Here is a 15,517-nt window from a genome sequence, read left to right as displayed (position 1 = left end):
AACTGCATGTGCCATTGGACTATGTGCATGGAGACTGGCGATCATCATTCTGAACAATTACTATACGCTACATTATTGTTATGCAGTGTATGTTGTGTGTAACCATAACACAATAAATACTCATTTTCAACTATTTGTACCCTATCTCAATATAATCGGCTGCGGATCCACAATCTACTGCTTCAATCTGACACAGAAGCTTTGAGACACCGTGTATAGATTAACGTCCTTGGACTCGACTAATTTGGGAATGTCACAGACCATCCCAGAATCCTTTAGTATGGAGGCTGAAGTTTCCAATTTTGTATTTTTTGCATCAGCAATGTGCTTCATTTCAATCACTAGCAGTTTCTTGAGGAGCTATATGTGCCTCATCTTTTCTTTTCTTGAAAAGTCAGGCTCTCAAACTGTTGTGCTATCAAGCCATCACAGCACGAATATTCATCCACAGTTTTCATATACTCTTTTCACAGATTTGTTGGATCATGCTTCTCTGTTTTCCTACTTTGAGACTTATTTTATTCTTTTCAGTAAAATGATCAGAGACTTTTCATCAAATACTTGACACTGAGGACAACACATCTCACATTTTTATTCAAATTATCTTCAGAAATGGTGTTCCATATCAGTTACCTTTATCTGTAATCATCTATAAATTTCAACATGCTTTCTCTGGAGTAACACACATTATTGCACATAAATCACCTTAGAGCACACAACAAAATATACATGGTCCTCAGTTGCCTGTCATCTGCTAAACACCACATGAGATTCCCATCTAACGGGGGAACTTACATGCACAAAAGCACATGTGTAGCTGCACTGTTAGAAATGTGAATGCATGCACAAAGTTGAACAGAGAAAAGGCATTGTGTAGATGCTTATTTACAGAGACATTCAAGAAATCATCCTTCATTCACTTCGCACACAAATGGAATGGGATGAAACCCCAATATGTTGTACAATGGCAAGTACCTTTTGCCTTGCATTTCAAAGTGGTTTTCAGAATACGGACATAGTTCAGATGCAGACATTTGCATGGTACAGTTTCCCTTACTGGGAACAGATTTTAAAGCTTCCTTTCAGATTCGCTCCATCCAGAAAGTGTACAAAGACTGAAAAGCATTCGCTTTAGTGAAGATCATCAACCAGTTTTCACTATGTTGTATTTATGAGGATAAGAGAGCACTGCAGACAGAGAACAAGCTTATAAATACAATAGTACCTGTCTCCAATTGGGGAGGCGAGAATGCAGCTACTAGCATTTCCTAGAGGCTCCACAGCACCAAGTCCGAGATGTGAGCTATTAGATAAGAACTGCCAGCCCATGCGCTTCGCCAGGCTCTGCACTGCAGCTATCTGATGCTGATAAATCTGTAAAACAGATCAGCATGTATTATTTATTTTTTCTGTAGGACAAATGTAAAACCACAATGCAGTCAATGATTGTGCCACTTATGCAAATAATAATCAAATACAACTTGCCACATTAACATTATTATTATTATTATTATTAACATTATTATTATTATTATTATTACAATAACATCACACAACTCACATTCAAAGAGATTTAACTTAAGCCAGAAATAGTCTGACTTTCACATTCCATTCTGACCTGATATCCTCATTTCTTACAAGTGTACTGAAAGCATACTATGACTTCTAGGAAAGCAGAAGAAAATTACACAATGGTATGAACTTAAAAGTTTAAATAATGCATAACATTTAAGTACAGCTGTACAAACTTAATGTAAAAGTAACAGAAATAGTAAATACACAATAAAAATCAAGGGGTTTTAGATGCAATCATAGTAACAGTCATTGTTGTGCTCCTGGCCACATATAAGATTATATGCACATTTGTTGCACCAGTTCACCCACTCCAGATTCAGCATCATGCTCATACCATCTTGCTTTGTGAGAAACTTTCACGTTTAATAATATTTACAATGAATTTTACTTACAAGGTGTGTTACTTAAAGAGACTTTTATGTCCCCAGAATATTTTGTCTTTTAGTGCCACTCATTAATAGACTTGTTTTCTTCTATCATTGTGAATTAACATTTTTTTTCATAATTTCAGTTACGAGAAAAATTTACATTTTTTTCATAATTTCAGTTACGAGAAAAATGACAAAATCTACAGCTAAATGACGAATTGATGGAAAATTTACAAAGAAAAGAAGAGATTAAACATTAGGCAAATTCATAATATATAGTGAAGGGACAACTAACTGGTTTTAACAACTGATTGGCCAGTCAACTATTTTCTTTTTGTTCAGTCAGGTCCCCCCCCCCCCCCCCCCCCCCAGCTGAATGAAACAATTGAATGAAAACTAGTCTCTCCAGTCACATCAGCTACATCACTGTTTTTCACTTACTTTCTGCGTTTGACTGATTTCACTTAATGTGAGACAACCGACCGACATAAGTCTCCAACAGTGTCTGTTATATGAATGTTTTCTTCCAGTCTTTGGGTTGGACTGATTTCATTTAGATATGTTTTCACTCTTTTTTTCCATCCAGGGCAACGTCCTTGGGGCTGGGCTCATTGTGCTATTGCTGTCAGTCTCCTGCTGCCGCCAAGGGAAAAGCTGGGATGTGGAGGTGGCCCAGCCACCAGCACAGTGCTGGAACCTGCGCCCCACGCTAGCAGGCCACATTCTCGTCCCAGCTGCACTGCTGGCAGCAGCAGAAGGCTGACATGGAGCACACGGAAAGCACACACAGTCAAATGGTAATCATCCCACTTTTTCAGTAAAACAGAACGCAACCAGTCACTAAAATCTGGCAATGTTCCCTACTTCTTCACACACACATAAGGGAGCTTTTGCACTCATTTTTTATACAGCCAACAGCACATCAGCTTCATTAGTTATGTGTTAACTGCATCTGGAACAACTTAATCTACAGCAAAATATTAATCAGTTTTAACTCTGACCAACCCCTCCCGTCCCAGCCCATCCCTGATGGTAGGGCTACCCTCTGTGGAGAGGGGTGGAGGCATTTGTGTACCCTGGTTGTATACCATTGCTATAGTTCAACAAATTTCTCTGCATCATACCCCGCAGAACAATGGTTCGACTGATTAAAAGTATGCTAAGCGATTGGAAGTTCCAGGTAATCACTGGAAGAAACATAAGTAAGGAGAGGAAGCTGAACAACGGATTGCCTCAAGGATCAGTTCTCTCAGCATTACTGTTCAACCTATATCTATCTGATCTACCTGACACTTCATCCAGAAAATACTGCTATGCCGATGACCTGGCTCTAGCCGTAAAACATGAGGAAATGAAGCCAACAGAAGAGATGACCTGTCTGCATTAGATAATTACTTCAAAATCTGGAGACTCCAACCCAGTGTGAGTAAAACAGAAGTGTATTGCTTCCATTTAAATAATCGGTTGGTGAACGTAAAACTGGAAGTAAGTTTCAGAGGCAGAATTCTTCGTCATAATTGGAACCCAAAATATCTTGGTGTCATCCTGGATTGTACACTATGCTTCAAACAACACCTTCTTAACTTAGCTCAAAAGCTGAGGACTCGAAACAACATCCTCCATAAGCTATGCGAAACTACCTGGGGATCTTCAGCAACCATGCTGCGATCTTCAGCTCTGGGCTTGGTGTACTCAAGTGCTGAGTATTGTGCACCTGTTTGAATGAACAGTCATCATACAAGGCTTGTAGACATCCAGCTGAATACGACAATGCGCATAATACCTGGTGCAATCAGATCTACTCCAGTTTATCGGCTTCCACTGTTAACTGGTATAATGCCTCCTGATCTATGCAGACGTACTGCCCTTATGAGATAATTCCACAAGATCTCCAGGAATTCTAACCTGCCATTTTTGAATTGTAAAAGACTGAAATCACGCCATCCAACTCTGTGCGATGCTGCTGAAATGGTTGCTAATGATTTCAAACCTCTTGAAGAATGGAAAGGTCAGTGGGAAGCAGTGACTGATGAGCGCCTGCATACCATATTTACTCGAATCTAAGCCGCATTCGAATCTAAGCCGGACCTGAAAAATGAGACTCTAAATCAAGGAATAAAAATTTTCCGAAATCTAAGCCGCACCTGAAATTTGAGAGTCAAAATTCGAGGTGAGAGAAAAGTTTTAGGCCACACCTCCAAATCGAAACAAAGTTGGTCCATTATAATACGAGACATAATTTAGGTCGAATGAATGATGATACAGCTACAGTAGTTTGATTCGAGTCGTAAGCTTAGCTGTTAAGCTTTACAGGTAGCCATTGCTATGCGTCAGCGCTCCGTCCGTATTTATACGGGTACCCTTCCTTTTTCACGTGCTTCGTCTGGTTTGAATTGATTGCGTATTTTTCTTTGATCTGATAAGTGTCGTTCTCTTTGTTATAGGTATTTACGTCACTCTAAGCTGAAAATGCATTACTGTATTGTGTCACGCATTTTTTTTTCGCTTTCTGATAATGAGTGTTTACGGCCTGTCGCCGCTCGCCGCGTGGCTGCTTTTGTGCAAGGTACAGCCGCTTACAAACAAAAAAGAGAGAGAGAGAGAGAGAGAGAAAGAGGAGAGAGGAATCGTCTCATTAGCAAAACAATGGCAAGAGACTGCTATTTGTTGTTACTTACACTGCTGCTTTCTTTGATAATGATCAACAAGAACCAAATAACAAATAATAGACTGCGTATGATAGAAGATGTTCTGAACAAGAGTTTAGCGAAAAATTTTCTCCGTTTCAAAATCTTTGCAGACGCCTCTTTTAGTACATTACATTCTGCACCGAAATTAGAGTCATCTTAGATTTAAAAATCTAGTCAATTGCCGTGCTTCATTTCTGACTGTATCACTATTAGGCATAAGAATAATATGAATATAAACGTGACATGATATGTGTATTCTTCCGCGTTTGCTGTTGTCTCACTCTAGTTTCGTAGTTTATTAGGCAGACAGGATTTAAATGAGATAGCTGCAAACATGAAAGAATACATGACCAAAATGTTTATATTTGTATTATTCTTATGGTGAAGAGAATACTGCATGTGAGTCACAATTCATAAAAGTTCCTATTAGCAACCGTACCTTCTCACAGGTAGGAAAAAATTCCGAACGTAGAGTTTCCCATATTGACAAACATCCCAAACAGTCTTGCCTGTCGGATTTTCGTAGTACATTGAAGTGCTGCTACATTCGAAGACGAACAATACGAAATTTGTATTTCCTTCGTTGGATAATGTATGAAAATGCAGTGGTTGAAACTCGGGGCGGAGAAAAAAGCTCGTCTTCCACCTTTTTTTTTTTTTTTTTGTTAATTTATTTACTGACGCAGAGGTTTTGGCGCCAGTATTTATCTTTGTGCCTGCAAAGCATGCCTGTGTAGCGCTACTTATATTCGACGGCAGAAGTTAGTTGTGGCGCCACCTACCAACATTTTTCAGAACTTTCGCTTACTTTTCACTCTATTCTAAGCCGCAGGCGGTTTTTTGGATTACCAAAACCGGAAAAAAGTGCAGCTTAGATTCGAGTAAATACGGTAACATCTTCTCAGGTGCTAAACTTCCAAGTGGATTCGACCAACCACACAAGATCTGGACTACTCTCAACAGAATCTGTACCGGCCATGGCTGATAAGAGGGATGCTCTCTTTAGGTGGAAGAAGCTGCCTAATCCAGCCTGTGACTGCAGGGCTCAATACCAGACTGTTCACCACATTGTCAGTGAATGCAGGATTCGAGCCCATCACGGTGCTGAAGAGAACTTCCTGCTAGCAGCTCCAGATACTGTGTGCCGGATTGAAGGACTGGATATTCAGTTGTAAAGACAAACTTAAGTTTCTGGTGTGTCAATCTGTTCATATGTATATTTAATGTAATTTTATGATATGTCTGTATTAGCCATAAACAAAATAAATAAAGTTTAACTAATGAAAATACTAAAGACTGGTTTCACTCAGAAAAATCGATGGATAACTCACTCAACTGAAACACTACAGAAGGATTTCAGGTGAAAGAAAAAAATACATGTTTCAACCATAAACTACAGACTGGTTGCACTTGAAAAGAACAAATGATTAATTCAGTCAATAAAATGGACCATGTCAACTGCTTTTATTCACTTGCTACCACAGACTCATTTCACTTAAAAAAAAATGAATGAATAATAATCTAATCTGTGTTATCATATACTGATACACTAATACAATAATGTTTAAATTGGCAACGGAATTGCATTTGCCATCTGATGCCATCAGTGGTTGTGCAGAATCTGGTGGACCCAATGGTGTGCATCTGCTGAGCCATGCCTCCAGCGGCTCTGGACTACGAACATCCTCTGCCACCACAATATATGAAGGCCGGCGGCAGCCACTTGCACTCTCGCACTTGGAGCCTCTTTGCTATGTGATGCTACACAGACATTTACAGTGCTTTCCTCTTGTGACGGTGCTAATATTTTTTATCTAGACTCTTATGATTTGTTTGGGCTAAGGACTCAGGACAATTTACTTTCTGTGGCTTCCTTTGATCCATGGGATAGTGTTGCTAAGTTACATGCACAAAATGGCTCTGAGCACTATGGGACTTAACTTCTGAGGTCGTCAGTCCCCTAGAACTTAGAACTACTTAAACCTAACTAACCTAAGGACATCACACACATCCATGCCCGAGGCAGGATTCGAACCTGACACCGTAACGGTCGCGCGGTCCCAGACTGTAGCACCTAGGACCGCTCAGCCGCTCCGGCCAGCTAAGTTATGTGCACAATTCGAGGATTTGTTTTCTGACGGTTTAAGCAAACCCAATAATTTTGTTACCCATGTCACAATGAAGAACACTGCACAGCCACATTTTGCTAGGGCTTGTCCTGTTCTTCATGCCCTTCAAGACCAGGTGGCTCAGGAACTTACTGCTTTCCAAGACAATGGGGACGTACGCCCCATTACTGTCTGTCAGTGGGCATTCCCTCTTGTTATTCTAAAGAAGCCATCTGGCAGACTCCAGTTGAGCAACGATTTTAAGAAAACTGTCAATTCTCAAACAGTTATTGACAGTTATCCCTAGCCATGGCCCAAAGGATTGATGGATAAATTGGATGCCAGTCATTACTTTTCCAAAACTGATTCGCACGCCACTTACTTGGAAATACGTCCGTATCAGCAGTAGCAAGATGTCTTTGTCATTAACATTCATCTGGGTCTTTTCAAATTTTTGAGACTGCCATTTGGTAGTACTTCCACACCCGCCATCTTTCAGGACTTTCAGGCGCCATTGACGGCATAAGTTCCTTTTTGCTTGAATTATTTCGATGACACTGTCATCTCAAATTGCACTACTGATGAACACATTAGCAATCTTCACACTCTGTTTGAAGCATATGTGTGTGTGTGTGTGTGTGTGTGTGTGTGTGTGTGTGTGTGTGTGTGGGTGGGTGGGTGGTTCCCCCCCCCCAAACTGAACTTGAGTCCTTAGGACATATCATTAACAGCCAGGGAGTTCACTCAAACACATTTGCATCCTATCCATGACCTTCCACATCCATACAATGTGCAGGAATTGCACCCAGTGTTAGGAAAGCTCATGCATTACATCTAATTTATTCTTAATGTTGCTCAAATTCTGGCTCCCAGGCATTGTCTGCACAGGAAGAATGTTCCTTTTGGTCGCAAGAGTGTCAGCCTACTTTCCAGAAGTTCAAAGATGCTTAGCTTTGTGATTGATGCCTTGTTCATTTTGATCCAGCCAAATCTGTGGTCTTGGTTGTAGAGGTTTCCTTTTGCGGCATCGGTGCAAATTTTGTCACGTAAATTTGGTGATGTTGACAGGCCAAATGCATTTGCTTCAAAGTTGTTGAACAAAGCTCAATTTAATATTTGTAAATTGAAAGGGAGGCTCTTGCCATTGTCTATTATATTACTAAATTTCACCAGTATCTTTCTAGCAGAAAATTTTACATGGTAACTGACAATTAACCTCTAGAATATCTGCTTAGCCCTTCTCAGTCAGTCAGTCCCAACTCACACAGCACAGGTGCTGCAATGGTGGGCTCTTTTTTTGTCAAGTTATAAATATGGGATTATGTATCAGCCACTTCTAAGTATGCCAATGCAGGTGCTCTTCCTCACCTTCCTCTTGGCCCAGATTCCACATTCAAAAAGTCCTCTGCTTCTTGTTGCTACACTGATGCACAGGACACAGATTCTTTGCATAGCTTTCTGTTTAACTACTGGAAAATTGTCTAGGACACAGCAGAGTATCCTGATTTGCAGATTCTGTTGCACTACATCCACAATGGTTGACCACGTTTAGCAGACAGATTCGTAGCTCTGTGGTTTGTCAATATTTTGTCCACACCCCTCTGCAGTTCACCAATGTGACATTTTGCTTGAGACTGATAATGACCAGTCACATGTTTCATTTGCTACACCAGAGTCTCTGTAGTGTGATTCACACCACGCAGCTTGCTTCACATTATTGCACTTGGAAGAGTCTGGATGCACAAACTTAACAGTTGACTTCTCAGTGCCGAGCCTGTGCTGAACATCAGGCATCTCCATCTCAGCAGTTCTGCAAATGGCCCAAACCTGAAGGATCTTGGCAACATTTGCAATTGGATGTTGCGGGTTCTTACTGGAATAAAAAGCAGCTCAATGTTGTCACACTGGCTCATTCCACAGTCCAGGCCTAGTCGTCAATCTTCTGCCTCAAGGGATTGGCTGAAGTGATTGTAACTGACAATGGACCTCAATTTGTTGCCACCCAGTTTGAACAGTTTTGCACCACTTATGGTATCCACCACATCATGAGTGCACCACTTCACCTACAATCCAGCAGTGAAGCTGACTGCTTTGTAAGAACATTTAAGCAACAGATGGACAAACTTCATGCCTCCCACACTCAGGATCAAGCTCTGTTACAGCTCTCCTACAGCTCCCAGCCATGCAATAGTACATCATCGACAGAGTTGTTACATGCACGGTGGCACTCCACCTTGCTTCAATTTCTATACCCACCACAGTGGGCAGTGCCCACTCTGCCCAGACAGGTAACATAGCAAACTAACAACTCAGTCTTTTACAGATTGTATGCTGGGTGGAGATTGTGGGAGCAAGGCACCATTGTACGCCTCCTTGGACATTCTCTCTTTTTCCAGCAGGAATCAACAGGATTGCTGAGACACAACCAGAATAAAATTTGTTCACGCAAATTGCATGATACTGCCACATACTTTGTGCTTCCAGATTTCGTGTCTGCCCCGATGCAGCAGTCCCCCACTGTCAGCACCAGTTCCAGAGCCGATGGAAGATGATACCCTTTCACAGCCATTGCTGGCTCGACAGCCACCATTGCCTGAGGGTGGCCCCTCTTCCCAGTGGCTGTCACAAGTGCTGTCTCAGGTCCTTCTGCAGTCATTGAGATACCCCCATCTCTGTTTGCTGCTCTGCCTCTGGATGTGGGTGTGCACCCTCACCCAGTTTTATGACTGATGTTCCCAGTAGGGCTTGGGGCATATGCTGTGGTGCAGGTGGGAGCAGGTCCTCTCTCTTTACTGCCACCTGCATCCAGCCTTCCCCTCCATCATTGTTTGCTCATCTAAGCTATATTATGATGTCAGTGAGGAGGTTGGGGGGAGGGGGGGGGGGGGGGGGAGAGGGATGTGGCTTCACATATCAATAACACCCTAACAGCATCCTTAAGTTGGCAATGGGATTGCAAGTATCCATCATCAACCACACCAATAGCGGTCACGCAGGATCGGGCAGACCCAGCGATGAGCACCCACTGAACCATGCCTTCAGTGGCACTGGGCTATGAGTGCACTCTGCTGCTGCAACATAGCATGGCCAAAAGCAGCCACTCACCCCTTGGCATTTGGAACCTCTTTGCTACATGATGCTATGAACATGCCACCTCGTCGTGGCTCTGCTTTAATACAGATAGCCTCATCCTTGTTGACACTGTAATATCTGGACTCTAGTTCTTGCTGCATTGTTTGTAATGAGTCTTTGTATGATTGGAGAAATGATAATTAAGTAAATCTTCTGTTTACTGTGTTAACTTGTTTGCTAATCATTTCTGCTCCTCTCCTACGACAACAGTTCCACACCACTCTGTAGCCCACCCCTCCTTACCATTGTGTATGAAGTCGTATACAAAACAATCAATACCTAAAACTACACAACTGAATGAATCAGTTGTTTTCATTTCGTTGCTCCCATATATTAGTTTCACTCAAAAGAATGAAAGAATAATTTAACCAATACATACAATTACAACTGAATGAGATGACTTTTTCACCACAACCAACTGAATTGATTGTTTCATTTGGTTCTTCTCATCACTGATCACAGACAACATTATACTTTGCCAGTGCTAGTCAATGAGCTTTTTGTGTTTTGGGAAAACTTCCTGTGTTCTTCATTTCCTAGGAATCATCTTACTTTACTGAATGTGTGAGAATATGCGCTAAATTGCTGCTGTTGTGGAGAAACACCAACTTTTTTTTTTTTTTTTTTTTTTTATCTCGCATTGTGATTTTGCTATCTGTACAATCTTTTTCTGGAGAAACCAAAATCTAAAAATTCAGAAAAGAATATATATCTCTTTGCTGATCCACACATGGAAACATTAGCCGCATACCTCTTCTAAGAAGTGAAATGTGAGATTAGCTGTACCTGATGTCTTGAATAACAGACAGTAACTGAACTTTAAACACACGTTACTTATTCATGTTTTATGTCACCTTTCCATTATTTTTTGTTTTCTATCAGTTAGTTTGGAGACAATGTAATTTTTCACTTACTGACATTGCTTACCTGACAGAAAATAAGGTCACGTAACTCCTGGGGCTCATACGACATGTGCATTACTCGACCATCACGACAGACACATTTGAGAGACTTCTCTCCTACATGCACAATGAGAGAAGTCCGGCACACTGCGTCATACCCATGAGTCATAATGTTTATTTTTACACATGACTGAGTCGGAGAATTTAAAGCATTCCAGTGTGATATAATGAGTGGATCCTTCACTTCTTTTGCAATAGTATCCAACACATATTCTGTCCGCAGACGCATGAAGAAGTGTTGAGCTTGCTGAATTATTTGCTCCAAAAGAGTCTGCCTGCAACATACACGAAGAAAATAGGACACCCAGAGAATGACATAGCATTTCATTAAACTTTTTAAAAACTTTTGTACATGTTAAAGTTGCACTTATTCTGGATAACGATTTGTCAAATGCATACAAGAGCATGTAGAACAGGTCTAGCAGCATAATGGCACATTATAATTGACAGAAATGGGTAAATTGTAAATAACTGAGGACAAGACTAAGTTCATTCTACATGTTTCATATAGTTTTGTCTTGTTTCCAATCTTCCTCTTTCTCTTATTACAGGCTGTACTCAACAATGACTTTTGATTATAATAGCGATCAGGTCAATCAAACCCTGTAAGATGACTAATAACTGAGTCACCCTCTTACTGGGGTGCCACTGGATATCAGTATGGAGGGGCATGCTGTCAGCACACTACTCTCCTATCTGTCAGTGTAAGCTTTCAGCATGGAAGTTCTCCAAAACGTAGCTACCTATTTGTCCATACGAGACTAAATGCTCTCCATTTTAACCCCACCCAATGAGGAACAATACTTAGAAGCACCAGCAATGGAATCCAGGTGTTCCATATAGCACTCAGTCACAGCAAGTTATCAACTACGAAAGCTGGATTTCTTAAAAATTCCTTACTCCTTTCTCGGTATTGCTAAGTCTTTCCAAGAGATTCTAACAATTCTGTGGCATTGTTCTGGATACCAAACATCTATGTGAATCCTTGAAACTTACTTATAAGTTAGTTACGTGTTCCATTGATCAATAGCACGGAAAACTGTTATGATGTGGAACGTGTCAAATGCACAAGAAATGCGCATAGGAAACAAGTTTTTTTTCTTTTTTTTTTTGTTTACATTACAGTGTTATACCTAAATATTTTTATTATGTATCCCAGTCCCTTAAATGGCACAAAATGCATATATTACATTTGCAGATTTATTTACTCATATTCAAGAATTCATCTATGGTATAGAAGGAGTTGTCGAGGAGGTATGATTTCAATTTGTTTCTCAAGCTATTACTGCTGTCTGTCAGACATTTTATTTCATCTGGTAATTTATCAAAAAGTTTTATAGCAGCATATTTTACCCCCTGCTGTGCCAAAGATAGGTGAAGTAACAGATAGTGTAGGTCTTACTTTTTTCTGGTATTGTAATCATGAATGCCACTGTTGATTTTAAACTGGTCCATGTTGTTGAGAAAAAATTTCATTACTGAGTAAATGTACTGTGAAGCAGTTGTAAGAATTCCTAACCTTTTAAACAGATGCCTACAAGATGTGCGACTATGAACCCCACACATTATTCTAACTACTTTCTTTTGAGATGTGAATACCTTTAGCCTAAGTGTTGAGTTGCCCCAGAATATTATTCCATATGACATCGGAGAGTGGAAGTATGTAAAGTATGTTAGCTTATTAATTTCTACATCCTCAAAATTGACAATTATTCTGAGTGTAAAAGTTGCTGAACCTAGTCGCTTTAGGAGATCCAAAATATGAATTTTCCAGTTGAGATTCTCATCTATATGTACACCCAAAGACTTAGTATGCTCTACCCTGGCTACTGCCTGCTTTTGATGTGTTATGTTTATTGAAGGAATTATACTTTTTGCAGCAGAAAATTGGATGTACTGTGTTTTTTCAAAGTTCAGAGCAAGGCCATTCACAGAAAGCCAATTAATAACTTTTCCAAAGACCTTATTTGTATCATTTTCTATCGGACTTTCTTTAACTGGATAAATAATTATGCTTGTATCATCAGCAAACAGTGTCAGTTCAGCATCTTGTTTCACATAAGAAGGGAGGTCATTCACATACATCAAGAACAGGAGGGGACCCATGATCGAACCTTGTGGAACACCTAATGTAATTTCACCCCAGTTAGATGAAGTGGCAAACTCCTTCAAATCACTTGAAGCATATAAAAAGACTTTTTGCTTCCTGTTCTGTAGATATGACTTAAACCACTCATATGCTGTTCTATTTATACCATAGAATTGTAATTTCTCTAACATAATGTCATGGTTCACACAATCAAATGCTTTGGATAAGTCACAGAATATTCCTACTGGCGACATATTTAAAGACTCTATTATGTGGACAGTGAAATTGTATATTGCTGTCTCAGTGGAACAGCATTTTCGAAATCCGAACTGTGATTTACTATGTTTCCCATTACTGTTGAGATGGCTAGCATAGAGAATCACAGATAACATTCTAAAATGCATGAGTGAATTCATCTTTCCAAAGTGTCTGCAATTTACTTCTGGTAAAGTATCATAACAAATCTTGATCTACACATACTTCATTAAGCATAAATTTGAAAAATCTTTGTTACAGAATTTCTCATGAATATGGAAAACGATGTTCCTCAAGTCTGTAGCTTGGCAATAAATGTAGGAAATTCTGACCAGATGTTCACAGGGATTTTAAACTCATTCAGTTTTTATAATGTAGGAAAAATTGAGAATCATATAACAATCTCTCTCTCTCTCTCTCTCACACACACACACACACACACACACACACACACACACACACAGTTTAGCCAGTCGAATGCCAGGACTGCAGTTTGGCAGGTATGATGGGGCGAAAGGTTGTGTCCACTGGACTGGGCGAGGGGAGAAAAGAGCTGGTGAGTGAGACGGTGTGTTGGAGAATGATGATTGACAGATCAGAGGAATGCAGCAGGCATATAAGATAGGAATGTGGGAGGGAGAAGCAGCAGATGCCTGGGATAGGAAAGCAACACATGAACACCAGAATGTTGAGTTCATGCAGCGCAAAATGATGATGGCATGGGGAAGTAGACTGGGAGTGGGTGACAAAACAGAGGTAGGGAAGAGTGTTTGGGAGCAGGCAGTTAGTGAAGGTTACGGGAACAAAGGATCCGTCGCAAGGAAAGTTCCCATCTATGTAGTCCAGAAAAATTGGTGCTGGGGGGAAGGTTTCAGATGGCATGTGTTGTAAAGCAACCACTGAAATCAAACATGGTGTGCTCAGTGGCATTTTCCACAACTTGGTGGTCAACTCTGTTCTTGGCCCCAGGTTGACAGTGGCCATTCGTTCATGTGGACTGTCGGTTGGTAGTCACGGTCATATAAAATGCAATGCAGCAATTGTAGTAGAGCTGATATACGACGTGGTTGCTTTCACATGTGACCCTGGGATAAGGTAAACCTGTAATGGGACTGGAGTAGGATCTGCAGGGTTGGTGAATTGGACGGGTCTTGCACTTGGGTCTGCCAGAGAGATTTGATGCATGTGTCAAGGGGTTGGTAGCGCGTGCGGCATAGGAATGAACCAGGATATTGTGTACATTGTCTGCTGGCAGAATACCACTTCAAAATGGATGGGATGGATTGTGTGTAGGACTTCCCTGATTTCAATGCACAATAACAGGATATGGTTCAGTTGTTCCAGTCTGAGATGATATTGGGAAAAAAAGGTTGCAAGCAGCTTTTGGGGGTGGTGGGGGGATTTCTCTGGTGACTATGTGTTGCATTGCTATTCTGTTCACCTACTGCTTCTCCCTGCTGCATTCCTATCTCGTACACCTGCCACCATCCCCTGAGGCATCAACCACCCCTCCCACTTCCTGCCTCTTTTCTTCCATTACCCATTCCAACGAGCTGAATTCACAGGACATGTACACCCATTCCACAGAAATGATTAGCATTTCAAGCACCTCAGTTCATCATGTGTCCTGTTTCCTAGTTGGCACAGGGCCCACCAGGGGCTCTGATAACTTGTTCCATGTACGATGGCATTGCTCCGTATAAGGTGCAAATGGAATCCTGGGGGTAAAGCCATCCATACCGCATTCGGATGGTTCCAAAGTTCATCTGTAATGGTTGGCACTGGGTTGCAGCACTGCATCTGTCGCTTCACCATATCCCACACATTTTCGACTGGCAACATGTCAGGTGATCTGGCAGGCCAGGACAAAAGGCTGACATTCTGTGACACCATGAGGGCATGTGTTCATGCAGACACATGTGGTCGTGCATTGTCTTGCTGAAAAATGGCATCTGGGGTGTTGCGCAGAAAGGGTATGGCTAGGCTATGGGTTGCAGGAAGTCATTCACGTAGGTCACACTGATCACAGTGCCCTGGACATACACCAACTGTGATTTGAGGTTGTACCCAATAGGACCCCACACCATAAGGTCTTGAGTTGGCACGATATCTCTTGTGTGAATGCAGTCACAGTGATGCCACTCCCATTGCCTGCATCAAACCAAAACGCCGCCATCATTTTCAAACAAACAGAACCTGGATTCATCCAAAAACATTATCTGATGCCATTTCTGTCCCCAGCGATGTTCCATACACCATTGTCATCTAGCACGTTTCTACACATTAATCAATGGTAGATGGGAAAGTGGATGAATTGCACATAACCCTGCCGCAATAA

The 15,517-nt window shown here is 41.1% G+C and overlaps 1 protein-coding gene across 1 annotated transcript in view; it reads right to left on the bottom strand.

The window, feature by feature from the left end:
• The window catches only part of LOC124619770 (mediator of RNA polymerase II transcription subunit 17), a 114,977-nt gene that overhangs the window by 62,835 nt on the left and 36,625 nt on the right, over positions 1 to 15,517 (bottom strand). Inside the window, exons 8-9 of the mRNA XM_047146352.1 lie at positions 10,801 to 11,110; positions 1,226 to 1,374 (exon numbers count right to left, since the gene is read on the bottom strand). Coding sequence (XP_047002308.1) covers positions 1,226 to 1,374; positions 10,801 to 11,110 — 459 coding nt within the window. The remainder of the gene's footprint in view (positions 1 to 1,225; positions 1,375 to 10,800; positions 11,111 to 15,517) is intronic.

The sequence above is a fragment of the Schistocerca americana genome, chromosome 6, assembly GCF_021461395.2.
Source record: "Schistocerca americana isolate TAMUIC-IGC-003095 chromosome 6, iqSchAmer2.1, whole genome shotgun sequence".
Classification (NCBI taxonomy): Eukaryota; Metazoa; Arthropoda; class Insecta; order Orthoptera; family Acrididae; genus Schistocerca; species Schistocerca americana.
Note: the sequence above shows the minus strand (reverse complement) of the source record. Positions and strands in the feature narration are given on the sequence as shown.